Genomic DNA, 13,882 nt, shown 5'->3' with positions numbered 1-13,882 from the left:
TGGACCCTTGTCATGGTCTTCTGGTAGACGAAAAATTGCCAACCAAATTTTTTATCATTCGTGAGTTTTTCTTTTTTTTCGACGGATTCAGATTCAGCTTGCAATCCTGGTGAAAAATATATACAATTGTAAGTAAGTATGGTGGACACAAAACTCATGAATACCTTCAGTGCGTTTGGTGATACAATAGCTAACTACAATACATACCTACAATTGTATATATATATTTCACCAGGATAGTATGCTGAATCTGAATCCGTCGAAATAAAGGAAAAATTCACTCTGCAATGTGTATGAGAGGCGGGAGAGTGATGCCTCCCTCTCCTGATGTGCTTTTTGTGTGAAATTTCGATATGCATGTTTAGTTTTTGTTGCTTTTGAGTGACTCGCACAAACACTGTGAAATTAGTGTATTTTGAAGGGAAAGTATCATCTCAGTAGTAGTTCCCGTGTTCAGCTACTACTGAACAATTTTTAAATTAAAGCAATACAAATAAACAGTTTGTTCAAGAACTTTCCGTCTGGGCAAGCCACAGCGTAATGTAGCACTGCTAAGGCTAGTCACCCCACCCTCTGTTCATTGCTTGAAACTTTTAGTGCTCACCATCTCTGGAGGGTCGAGCCAATTTCACTCAGATTCAGCATTAGCCCAGTTCTGATTGATATGTACCTCTTGTGAAAATTTCAAAGAAAAATCTTTAAATTCAAGGAAGTTGATCACATCTGAAAAGATAGAATCTCTCACCCTTTACTGTCCCCATCATCCAACATAATACTTTGAAATCCGGTTTTTCTTATCAGAAGAATTGAACTACATTCTGTAATGACAGAACAACTATTTTTAGCTCATTCTAGAAACAATGTATGTGCCGTAAGTCTTCCTGTGCAGATAAGCGCTTTTATGAATGAGCCAGGAAGAGTGGTTCTTCATCGCAAAATGAAATCCAATTGTCTGTTCCACTACTTTTCAAAGAGGAAAGTTTCATGCGGAAAACTATAAAATGAGGGAAGTATAACCCCGCAAAAATGGAAGAAAACACAGTTTGTTGAAAATACATACATATAAAAAACTTCCCTATTTTTAACATGATCCTGAACTGCATGCATACTTATAATCTACCAACCGTGGACAATGCTCAATATGTTGTCTTTGGTTCAGGTCTGGTATAAAAGCCATTTTTGTCCTTAAAATCAATTTTTGCAGCTCAGTTTCCCGCAGAGGAAATTTGATGCCCTACTTAACCTTAACATGTTCATAAATGTTCACCTGTTACTGCCAAAAAACATTTAAGTAACAGCCATTGAAGGGTTAGGCTGTCTCTAGCCCTGAATAACACTTCTGCTTGTACACAGGTGGCTGCTCCATATCAATATACACTTATTCTGCAAAGGTGTAAGAAGAATAGCTTAGCCATAAACATCATCAATTGTTTTTAACGTCTGTACATATAAGGGTGCTGCAATTTGATCATGGTATCCAATACAAATACGATCCTCTTTTGAATTTGCAATGAATTCCAATTTTATCTGAATTCAGTCAGCTCTTAATCCATATCTTTACCAAATGTACGAGGGCTGTCCCTAAAGAAACCGGACTTTTGTCATAGAAGGCGAACCGAGCATCATAATGAAGTTTTCTTGGGCTTGTTTGAAAGCTAATAAGCTACTGGAGAAGTCAAACTCGAGTTGCGATTTTTGTCTTTATTTCAAGAAAAATTTAGATACAACTTAAAAAAATCCAGGTTATATGTTAAAATTTTAATTTCCTTATTTTTAAGCATTTGAATAAGAGAGCAACGAAGTTTTTAACTCAAAACCTGGGTTTTTTTTAAGTTGTATCTAAATTTTTCTTGAAATAAAGACAAAAATCGAAATTCCTGTTAGCCTTTCCTTTATTCCAAAGCGTGTAGTTTCCTTACCAAGACGAATTTATGCATTCTGTAAAAACAAGCATCTCCCATAGCTTATCAGCTTTCAAACAAGCCTAAGAAAACTTCATTACAACGCTCGGTTCGCCTTCTATAACAAAAGTCCGGTTTCTTTTGGGATAGCCCTCGTAGTCTAGCCATAGTATCTATCAAAAGAGAAAAGCAAGAACCTCTTAAGATAGTACCCTTTTACATGTATTCAATGAATTTTTAAAGTAATACTTTACTTTCAACTTTGTCTGTTTTAGGAATTAGTTCGTAAACAAATTATTGCTATCGACAATGACCCACTTCTAGATCCTATCGAGAAAACCCAAAGGAAGCAAGGCTTCTATCTAGCGCTGAGTATGAACAACAACCAACATAGCATGAACAATACCTTCTCTTCGGCCATATCGCCTCTTACCAATCACTTTAGCTCACCATATCAGCCTTGTGACACAATAGAATCAGTCGTAGGTAAGTCGTCAACTTAAAGGCCAGTGTTTTCACTCCATTGCTGCAGCAAAAATTATGTTAGGTAACAACCAACAATAACCAACTTAATGATTTTAAAAAAACCTGCAACCATCATAATTGAATGAAAAATTATATCGATAAAAACAAGTGATATAAATGTATTTTTTTTAGTGGACGAAAAGTCTTCAGCATTTATTATAATTGTGCAAACCTTGTTGCATTATCAACGAAATGACATGGTTTCCATCATCTGAAAACTCTAAACCTCAGCAAGCTTGGGCAGCGCAATTTTCAGTCCAGTAGTTAAAATGATAAGCAATTTTTTGGAAATCTGAAATTCTTTGTAATAACTCATTTCACTGTAAATCAAGAGAGACTGAGGTCTAAGTTTATCAAAGAAAGAAAGAAAAAAATCCAACTTGACAACATTTTTCATAATGACAGCTTCCAAGAAAACGTTTTTAGTAAATTTCCAATGAGCTTGTTAAACTGTTTCTAATTCCTGCATTTTCAGCAACTACATTGTCCCCTGATCAAGCAGTAATTTGTTCAGATTTTTCCAAGCCGTTTTTCCCTCCGAAAACGACTTTTAAAGTTCGAAATTTTAAAATACCGCGTTTGCCTGTGCTTTAGCGGCAATCCAATATGGAGCCGGACCTGCCCCCTGGCTTCTTGCCACACATTCGACCGGGCGCCGTCAGCGGGACCTCCATATAGGCCTGTCCCCGAACCGATCGATCGATCGATCGATTATTTTGATGATCGTTCGAAGACCTGTTTCGATCGAAACTGCTCGATCAAAACTGCTCGATCAAACTGCTCAATCAAACTGCTCGATCAAACTGCTCGATCGAAATGTTCGATCGAAATGCTCGATCGAAGTGCTCGATCGAAATGCCCGATCGAAACGTTTGTTTCGAAAGCCGTTTCAATCGAAATGTTATTATGTAATGTTGAAGTAAGATTTACCATGTTTAGCAAATAATTGCAGAATTTTCATATTGTTGTCAAGATTTCCTCTTCCTCTAATTTTTTTCTTCGTTCCGAATTCGATTGAAATAACAGCATCAGCCTTAAGTACCGTAGTAGTTCTGTCTGCAAATTATATTATTACCATGTGCTCTGTATACATAGAATTACCGAAAATCATTCCATGTGCTTAATCTTCCCCCCTCCCCCTCCCACAACAAAACAAATCAATTTAACCACACAAACCATGAAAATACCAGGTCTCGATTCTCGTCTATTTACTTAAGTTACTTTATCAGATCAATTTTTATTCAAAATATATGCGCTTATCGCATTCACTCCATTTTTTACTAACCATTTATTTGTAAAGTATCAGAGGTCCGCTGCGCTACCCTACCTCCCGATCTCAATGCTCCTTTAGCTCCTAGCCCAAATGCCCATTACCAATAACAAAAATGATCCAATGGACCTTGGTAGTATGGCTCGGCACTCGCCAGCGCTGCGCATGCCGCGACAATGATAATGATACTCGCTGCATTTGGACAGTTTTGACCATTTCGTTCGAATTTTGCATCCGCTCAGTATATGTCGGCCCGTGCTGCACGCACACACACACACACACACACACACACACACCCTCGCCCACGCCCTCACCAACCTACGTCGAATCGTCCTTATCTCGTCCCCGTTCGTTTTCCTCATACAGGGTTATTCAAAAGTTACGCACCACTGGCCATAACTTTGGATAGTTGCCTACTATGCCTAACTATGGATACATCTCAGATTCAAATCTGAAAAAATTACTGCTTGATTAGGAGACAATGTACTTTCTGAAAATGCAAGAATTAGAAACAGGATAACAAGCTCATTATGATTTTTTGCCATAAAAACATGCAGAAAATGATCTTTGAAGCTCTAATCAGAAATTTTGCAAGTGAGAATCCGAGGGTGTGGCACCCAAACAATTGTCTGCGTGCTTGTCTTTTTAATTTTAGTGCACCATGAAGATTTGAATTTTTTCTGATTTCACTTAGTATGTTTTTTCTTATTTCAGGGAATGCTTTAGATGATTTAAATCTAGATGAACCATTAAATTTAGTCGCTACTTTAGATAGAGATTTCGAAACTGATTCAACGAGTGTCAATAATTCAATTTCAGCTGGTCTCGCTAGTTCAGGTAAGAGGTATAATCATTCTGTTGAAACTATTCAGTATTCTTTCAAACGGTGGATACTATCCAAGTTAGGGTTAGAAAAAAGAAGAAAAAACCTGTTCCACTTAAGAAACTGACTTTTCCTCCAGGGATATTCATCATTTAGTATCCCTTTCCTCCTGCTCTGTAAGCTGTGGCCTCAGCTATTATTGAAAGATTGAGTTTCATGGTTGACTGGGAATATATAACCCTCTACTTTACTCCTGATCAAAGACCCAAGATGTTCAAAGGAAGAGAGTTTGATAAAAAAAAAGGTAGGTCGAACTTCAAAATAAGCTCTGGAACCGCCTCAGCTAAGGTAGTTGATTCTTATATTTTCCAGATTTTTTTGCTGGTTTGCATCTCTGTATCCATTTGAAGATGGAAATTCTTGATCCTAACGTCCATTGATGAACTTCTAGCAATGGCACTGTATCACAGCAAGAAAGGATAAGGAAGAGGTGGTGGAGTGAAATGTAATGCCTGATTCTTGAATTGGTCACATTTACAGTCGATCTTATCTGGAATCCCTACCATGTCTTTGGGCACAGGAGCTAATGCTCACATGGTCACAAGATAGCAGATATATTGTACCATCTTTGTTAGCATTCTTATGCTGGTTTGCAACTTATCATGGCGATGCATTTCACTTAAATCGTAATTAAGGGCAACCATTTTTCTTTGTCCTCGTTCTTTCACGCCTCTTCATATTAATGATGTCTATGTGCAGTGCTTCTTTGAATCATTTAATTGTGCCTAGCTGAAAAGATTGCAACCTCTTAGAGGAGGTAATGCATGACATAGGTTCCGATCTCATGATGGTAGACGGATGAGGTTTGGTCACAGAACTTGGTCAGTTCTTAAGAGACCCAGTAATCCAAGGGAAAAGCCCACCATCGCAGTGCGAAAAAACTGGCAAATCGGAACTTCGTAAATCTAGAGGAATTTAGAATTGTCTCTATGAGAAAATGGTAGGGATCTGGAAAAAAATTAGGTAAACCGCAAAATCCGTAAATCAGGCCTTCACTGTCAATGTAGCTCAATATTGGATTATGATTAAATGAGGTACCATTCAGCAGAACCAGTCTCAATGTGTTGAAGCATGACTTTCAGTCAGACATGAAGGATACTATAAATTTTTGAATGATAAAAGACTTTCTTCATTTTCAGGTTTACTTGGTAGCTCTGCACCTGTTAATATTCCTGATTCTCCTCTTGGTGATCGCACTAATTGTCTTACAAATTTTTCGCCAAACACCTCCTCACCTCTTCAACATCTGCAATCCGGTTTTCTCTCAGCTTCGCGTTTTAATCACACTGATCCCCTTGATTCAGTAAGTAAACCAGTTTATTATGTTGACTACCGATGACGGTCGTTTGAAGCTTCCGGCCGTGCTGAGTGCTACAATCTTACTATTATGTGCTCATAAGTTCCTGCTGGCTCCATGCTGGTGCAATGGACCCAGTGATCAATGCTGAGCAAAAATGCTTTTTAACAGCGCCAACAGTCGACTACTTTCTGCTTGGATGCTCAGAAATTTTGGGCCTGAAGTGCTGTTGGAACACAAAAGTAGCTCATCATAAATGAAGCCCTATCCATACAAGCGCAGCTTGAGCGAATTAGTTCTATGAACCAGGGTTTTGCGGAACAAGTTACAGCCAAGTTACAAGAAGTTCCTGAGACAAGTTCACCCAAAGTTCTACAAACCGTGCTTGTATGGACAAGGCTAGACAGGTACATGTGCCCAACATGGCACCGCAGGAATCCTGAAGGTCAGACCCTGGACAGTTAGCATGTTTAGTTGCTCAAATTGTGACTAGTGTAGTCATTAGGAATTGAGGTCTCTTAGTTTTCAAGTCAATATGATTCATTTCTATTTGAATTTACAGGTTTTACAGTTTATCATTCTTTCCTGATTCTCATGTACCCTATGTACTTCTTAGTGATGCGCATTTCATACTTGATTTCCATTTCCAGGCTTTTTTTCCTTTTTGCATGAACGCACATCATCAAAACCAAAATAAACAACTCAAAAGAATAAAATTGTCTGTTCCGTTTTTAAAATGTGAGGGTTTTCATTTAAGTGAAGAACAATTTATTCTTTGGTTCAATTAGATTTTCCCTTATTTCAATAATTCTCATGTGCAACCTAACCAGGTCCTTATATGATCCTTGTATGATCTTCTAGTAATTTTAGAAGTGGCAGACATTTTTAACACATGAATTTTGTCCGCTGTTCACAGGGATCTGCTTTTATGAACCATGTAGCAACCACAACACATAATTTCCATAGCAGTCTTAGTAATAACGTTGGAAAGCCTTCAACAGGATTTTATGATTTTACAAATATGTCACCAAGCAGTAATAGAAACATGCTATCACACTCTCCTCTTTTGAATAACTTTTCCTCCATCTCCTCCTCAATAGGCACCTCTACGCATTCGGAAGTAAGTATTGATTCCTATTTTTCCTGGATTTGTAAATTTATTTTGATACGTATGTAGTACAGGTACAGGATATAATGAATAAAATGCACAGTAAAATTTTGTCTGGAAGTGTGTCTTTTGAAAATGTTTACCATGGAATTTCAGCTGCTAGTCTCCATTCTTGCATTCATATCAATGTATTGATAATAATCTTTGAGCTTGAACACATGTTTGCAAAAAGTTTTTGAGCATTACCTGGCGTGTCATTCCACAAACTTTCATCACATAGCAGTCTTAAATAACGTTCAAAGTACATCTTGAGTAAAAATCACAAATTTTAATTTGTCCTAGGGTTTTTTCATTTAATTGTCAACAGTATAAACTTGCATTATTCTCTTGGGCTGTTTTCTTAGAATTATTTCAAGTTACTTAACGGTCAAAGAGTGTAAGATAGTATTTGGTGTATCTCAAAATCGAAATCGAATCGAGTTCGAATCGTTTCGTTTTTTCAAGACTTTTTCACGAAGGATGTGAAATAAAGTCTGTCAAAAATTTGGAATAATCATTTTTAAAGAAAACGAAACTCAATCACTTTAACTTTATTGCCTTGAGGTGCAATACATTTTTTCCAATCCTTTTGTCACTCCTCAAATGCAACCTCAAAACCACCTTTCTCAAGCCGTTTGAGTATCGCTTCCAGAACTTATTTCGCTGCAGTCTTGGAGGCAAAATGTACTTCCTTTAGGTAGTTTCAGCCTAGGGATGTACAGGGTCTTCAAAAAGTTCAGCTCCCCCCCTGTAACTTTTGAACGTTTGCACCTAGCGAAATGAAATTTTTACAGTGTTCCTAGGTCAATAGGAACTACTTTTGGGCATACTCAAAATTTGGGGGCGGCGCCCCTGGGCTGCTGGGCGGACCCCAACTCAAAATTTTCAAATAGCAACCCCCATTTTTTATGGGATTTTCAGAAAGAGGATAAAAAAAGAAAATTTTTGAGCTATTGTGAAGATCTCTACGATTTTTTTTCGCCGAGATATTCGCGATCAAAGTTTAAAATAGGCCTATTTCCAAAAAATCGTGTGCGCCGACCGAAAAATCCTAGGCAACCAAACTTGTGCTTCAAATGTTCAGAATTACACGCACTTTCAAGAAAAATTGGAAATTTCGACTCTGAAGGTCGCAGGCCGCCCCCTCCGGCTACTCCGCGGGCCGCGCTCCCCCCCCCCCCCCATCAAGTAACTTTGGAACGTTTGCACCGCTAACCAAATGAAATTTCGACAGTGTTGGTAAGTCCACGGTACCTACTCTTGAGCATGATCAAGCTTTCGGGGCAGTGCCCCCGGGTCACCAGGTAGACCTCAAATCAAAAATTATTTTTGGTACCCGAAGTTTCGCTTGAAAATATCCTCTAATGTGAAATTAAAATCCTTTTTATCAAACTACTGCTGAAAAGAACAGGAAATTAGGAGTTATCTGATATACCCGATTACTTTCATATCGCACTCGATCGAATGGGATATCTTCCTCGCCTTATCTCTTGTGAAAGTGATTGTATGATATCTTACAATGTTGTCGCTGTTGTCGGGTACAGATTTTTGCTATGAATTGTCACCAAAACAGCAAACTGGTAACTGGAAAGAAAACTTGCATGCTCCTCAAACTTGACAACTTTACAGGAGTAGCAATTTCTCTGTGAGGCAGAAATGCTCAGATTAGTAAAAGCGTGTTACAGGTGCATGTCCAGTCTTGTGTCTTTAAGTAAAAAAAATTCCTTTTGCTAGTGTTAGTTTTTTTAACGTCTCAAATGGCGGGAATGCTTGGTTTTAAAAGGGCGGACGCACAAAAGGCGGAAATGGTTATTTTTTACGGTCAAGCTGGCAGGAACTACAGTGGAGCGACCAAATTGTTCAATGAAGCATATCCCGAAAGACCCGCGGACAAAACTTATTTAAAACGTGTTGTCTCAAAATTTTTAAACATTTTTACCGTGAAAGACGCTCCGAGGTCTGGTCGACCAAAAGTGCGCACCGATGATAAACAAATTGATTTGCTCGCGGATGTGGTGCAAAATCCGCGCCAGTCTGTTAAGAAACTTGCCGGATCGCATGAAATTTCTGTTGGCACCGCACACAAAATTTTGAAATTAAATAAGTTTCATCCTTTCAGGACCAAACTTGTGCACGAGATAAACGAAGATGACCCCGATCGCCGATTACAATTTTGCGAAGTGATGTTACAAAAACTTGAAGCAGATCCTGCTATGGTGGAAAAAATTTGCTTCTCAGATGAATCTACTTTTTTTTTGAACGGTGTTTTGAACAGACATAACTGCAGGTACTGGTCGGACTCAAATCCACATGAATTTAGGGAAGCCCACTCACAATTTCCTCAGAAAATTAACGTTTGGGCGGGAATTTTAAATGACAAGATTATCGGCCCATTTTTTATTGACGGTAATCTGACCGGTGAGCTTTATCTTCAGTTGTTGGAGGACGCAGTTGTCCCCAAAATGGTAGAAGTTTTGGAAGAATTGGACGCGGAATTTGAACCGTGGTTCCAACAAGATGGGGCGCCCGCTCATTATGCTTTGGTAGTGCGAAGTTTTTTAAACAACGAGTTTCCGCAACGATGGATAGGGCGCCGTGGTTTCATCGAATGGCCCGCACGATCCCCGGACTTAACGCCTTGCGATTTTTTTTTATGGGGCCATCTGAAAAGTAAGGTTTTCGAAACTCCCCCAGCAGATATCGAAGAACTAAAGCAGCGGATCACAGAGGAGTGCAGGAAAATCACGCCAGAGATGCTGCAAAAAGTCCGCGAGGAATTTGTGAACCGGCTGTTTTATTGCCAAGAAGTGAATGGAGCTCAATTTGAACATCTCATTTGATTTGAAGACGTTTTCTGAAGTTCTTTTATTCACTGATGGTATGTTCTTATCCACTGACGGTATGTTCTTATTCAGGAGAATAAATCTTGTGTAAATTTTTAAATCCAGTATTTCTTTTCACCACTTCACTCAGTAATGGTAATTTTTTTTAAAAAAATACTTCAGGTACCATAAATAATTTTTGATTTGAGGTCTACCTGGTGACCCGGGGGCGCTTCCCTGAAAGCTTGATCATGCTCAAGAGTAGGTACCGTGGACTTACCAACACTGTCGAAATTTCATTTGGTTAGGTGCAAACGTTCCAAAGTTACTTGATTGGGGGGGGGGGGGGGGAGCGCGGCCCGCGGAGTAGCCGGAGGGGGCGGCCTGCGACCTTCAGAGTCGAAATTTCCAATTTTTCTTGAAAGTGCGTGTAATTCTGAACATTTGAAGCACAAGTTTGGTTGCCTAGGATTTTTCGGTCGGCGCACACGATTTTTTGGAAATAGGCCTATTTTAAACTTTGATCGCGAATATCTCGGCGAAAAAAAATCGTAGAGATCTTCACAATAGCTCAAAAATTTTCTTTTTTTATCCTCTTTCTGAAAATGCCATAAAAAATGGGGGTTGCTATTTGAAAATTTTGAGTTGGGGTCCGCCCAGCAGCCCGGGGGCGCCGCCCCCAAATTTTGAGTATGCCCAAAAGTAGTTCCTATTGACCTAGGAACACTGTAAAAATTTCATTTCGCTAGGTGCAACCGTTCAAAAGTTACAGGGGGGGAGCTGAACTTTTTGAAGACCCTGTAGAATAAAGTCATTAGGAGCCAGAGTTGGGCTGTAAGGTGAATAAGGCACCATTCCAATTTTTTTTTTCTTTCTTTCTTTTTTTCTTCTTTCTGCCAAGTAAGTGACACTTCCTGTGATTTTAAGCTGTAATGGATAATTTCAAGAAAAATAGGAATTCGAAATGTCATTGAAACACCAAAAAGCTGGAATTTAAGACTATTTTTCATGGAATTTATGAAAACTTTTAAGATTTGACGTGAACTTCCATGTGTGATCTCAGGACAAAAGGCTGGTACTCACATTCATGGGTGAGAGTCAACAACTGCAGAACTCACTGACCGCCAAAATTAGTAAGGTTAAGATGGTGCATTTGTGAAGCAGCATTACTAACCGATATGGCAAATATGCTTTAGCTGAGAATTTGCGGGAACTCTCCTGGGAATGAGAAAGTTCTCACTTAGACCCCTACTGCTGCCTGCATTCGGATAAAAATTATTTCCCAGCTTTGATTTCTGTCAAAAAAACAGTTTAAGTCTTGTTAAATGAATTGAGGGGCTTGGAGGACAAGGCGCATAAATGAAGGTTTTGAAAGAAAATAAGATATCAATGATTTCAAGCATATTTTGTGAAGAATTCGTTCTCAAATTCCAATTTTTAAGCATCAAAAAGTCAGGTTGCACTTTCTTTCCGCTATGAGGATCCACGTAATTTTGAAAATTCGAACACGCATTTCTCCAATTAGCAAAAACTGCACTTATGTGCCTTGTCCTTCAAGCCCCTCAATTGTCAGGGCTTAGCGAGAAAATAAATTCAACTGATCAATGGGTTGTTTTTGTTTTTGTTTATAATTCAATGAGTAAATCTTAATTCTTTGTCTACAGATGCAAAGATTACGGGAAGAATTAGCGAATAGCCGTTCAAAATTGTCTTCTTGGGAGGAAAGGATAGCTCAAGCCAGGACAGCCTGTGAGGCATGGCAAAGGGAAGCTGAAGAAGCAAATAGGAAAGCAACTATTGCTGAACAGCAACGAGATGATGTGAGTGTATTTACCTCAATAGCCACTTATTCTCCACTTGCTATTATGTGCATACAAGGGATTTATTGTATATAGTGGATCTACTTATCCATTACATGTATGGAAAGTACAGAATGCTCAAGAATGATCCGAGAACACTTGGAATGTACTGAAATTCTGACGAAGGTCTCGAAAGAACTTCATGCAATTTTCTCATACTTGAGCCCTTTCAGGTCCAAAATAAATGTGTAGGGGGGATAGTGAAATTGACCATCGTTTTCAGCATCTAACAAGTTGTTGTAGGGTGTGGGGAAAGAACCCGTTTGGGAGCTCACGGTGCGCTTGAACTCACTTTTAATGCGACTTGAATGTACATCAAAAATTCAAGTTGGAGGTTGTAGTGGGGTACTCCTTGATGGGTTTTTGGGCAATTTCGAAATAGGTTGTCGGAGCTCCTCGAAAAATAATCGCATTTTTGTGGTTTTTTAGGGGTAAAATAGCAAAATTGGCCTTGGGGCGACAAATTAAATCCCCTCTTCCTCATCCTTGCCTTGACCAATCTGAATTTTTAGTATGTTTTCACCTGGTATAAGATGTGACTTTTCTGAAATTTTCATGCCCATACACAATCTTCTGCCGCCCCCCCCCCCCCGCGTCAGCGTTGCCAAGTTGCGGACTCCAAAATATCGAATTTGATGATAAAATGAAGGTTTCGAAGTGTGATTTCCATTCAAAATCAAAAATTCAAATCGTAGGTTGTAGTAGGGTACTACCTGATGGGTTTTTGGCCAATTTTGAAATAGAGTGTTTGAGATTTTAGAAAAATAATTGAATTTTTGTGGTTTTTTAAGGGTAAAATAGCACACTGGGCATGGGGTGACAAATTAAACATTATTTGTCGTCCCATCCGCCGTATCTTACTAATTAAAATGAAGGTTTTGAGGTGTGGTTTCCTCCAAAATTTCACGAAAAATGTGCAATCTGAGAGATTTCGATAAGAAAAGGCATATTTGATCAATTTAGAGTTGCAGCGTTGCCAGCTTCACGATTTAAAATTCGTCAAAATGACCCGAATCGCGTTGCAACCTATAGGTCTGGATTTTTATTTCGTTCAGAATTGGTCATTACAATTCTTCTGTATTCTATGCATTTAGGTCCCAAGAAATATATATATATATATGTGTGTGTGTGTGTGTGTGTGTGTGTGTGTGTGTGTGTGTGTCGCTTTTACAGTGCTCTTTGGCGCTTTACGACGCCTATTCGCCACAAAGCTCGGTCTTCCCACAGATCATCAGGGAGTTGACACTCCCTCATCTCGTTTAACACCCCCTGTCACTAACCTCTCACTGGGCATCCCCTACGTCTCCTCCCAGGAGGAACCCAATCAAGCATCTTTTTTGGCAGCCTCTCTTCCGTCATCCTGTTGACATGACCGTACCAGACAAGTTGTTTGGTCAAGATGTGGAACATGATGTCATTTTCGACTTTCATCATCTGACGTACTCTATTATTACGGACCCGATCTCTCCTAGAAATTCCTGCCGAACTGCTCCAGAAATCCATCTCCGTTGCTCTTAGCATATCCTGTGTCCGTTTCTTCAGCTGCCAAATTTCACATCCATATGTTCATATACTTTTAACTACAGCGTTGTATATCCTCCTCTTGTTATCTTTGGAAATCCGCTGATCCCAGAGGATTCCGTTTAACATCGCTAAAGCCTTTCTTGCTAAGGTGTTACTTTCCCTGATAGCTTGACCCGTCCTTCCATCCTAGGTCAACCGCACTCCCAAGTACTTATAGTGCTCACAGCCTTTGATCTGCTGCCCATCCTCCAACTCAATGCTTTGCTGATCACCGCCAAAAGTCATCTTCTCAGATTTGAATATGCTGACTTCCAGACCCCACTTCCGATACTCCTCTACTAACTTGCGCATCATGTATTCCGCGTCATCTTGATCTTGAGCAACCACCACCTGGTCATCAGCAAAGCACAGAGTGAACAGAGTTTCAAGATCACCCAAGGGGACACCCATACCAGAACAGTTCTTTTTCCATTCTTTTAGCACACACTCGAGATTAATTTTAAATAATGTTGGCAACAAACAGCATCCCTGTTTTAAACCCTTAGTCACATAAAATCCCGCTGACAACCCCCCATGGCACTTAACTTTGGTAAAACTCCCTTTATAAAATCACTTAACAGCATCAATCAACCCCCCCTTAAAATTCGATTTTTC

The 13,882-nt window shown here is 39.3% G+C and overlaps 1 protein-coding gene across 1 annotated transcript in view; it reads left to right on the top strand.

Moving 5' to 3' along the window:
• Positions 1-13,882, top strand: part of unk (RING finger protein unk) — a 45,501-nt gene that overhangs the window by 17,537 nt on the left and 14,082 nt on the right. Inside the window, exons 8-12 of the mRNA XM_019056230.2 lie at positions 2,177-2,387; positions 4,411-4,533; positions 5,719-5,882; positions 6,793-6,996; positions 11,510-11,665. Of these exons, the coding sequence (XP_018911775.1) occupies positions 2,177-2,387; positions 4,411-4,533; positions 5,719-5,882; positions 6,793-6,996; positions 11,510-11,665 (858 nt within the window). The remainder of the gene's footprint in view (positions 1-2,176; positions 2,388-4,410; positions 4,534-5,718; positions 5,883-6,792; positions 6,997-11,509; positions 11,666-13,882) is intronic.

This window comes from Bemisia tabaci, chromosome 2 (assembly GCF_918797505.1).
Source record: "Bemisia tabaci chromosome 2, PGI_BMITA_v3".
Taxonomy (NCBI): Eukaryota; Metazoa; Arthropoda; class Insecta; order Hemiptera; family Aleyrodidae; genus Bemisia; species Bemisia tabaci.
This window is presented reverse-complemented; position numbering and strand designations above follow the sequence as displayed.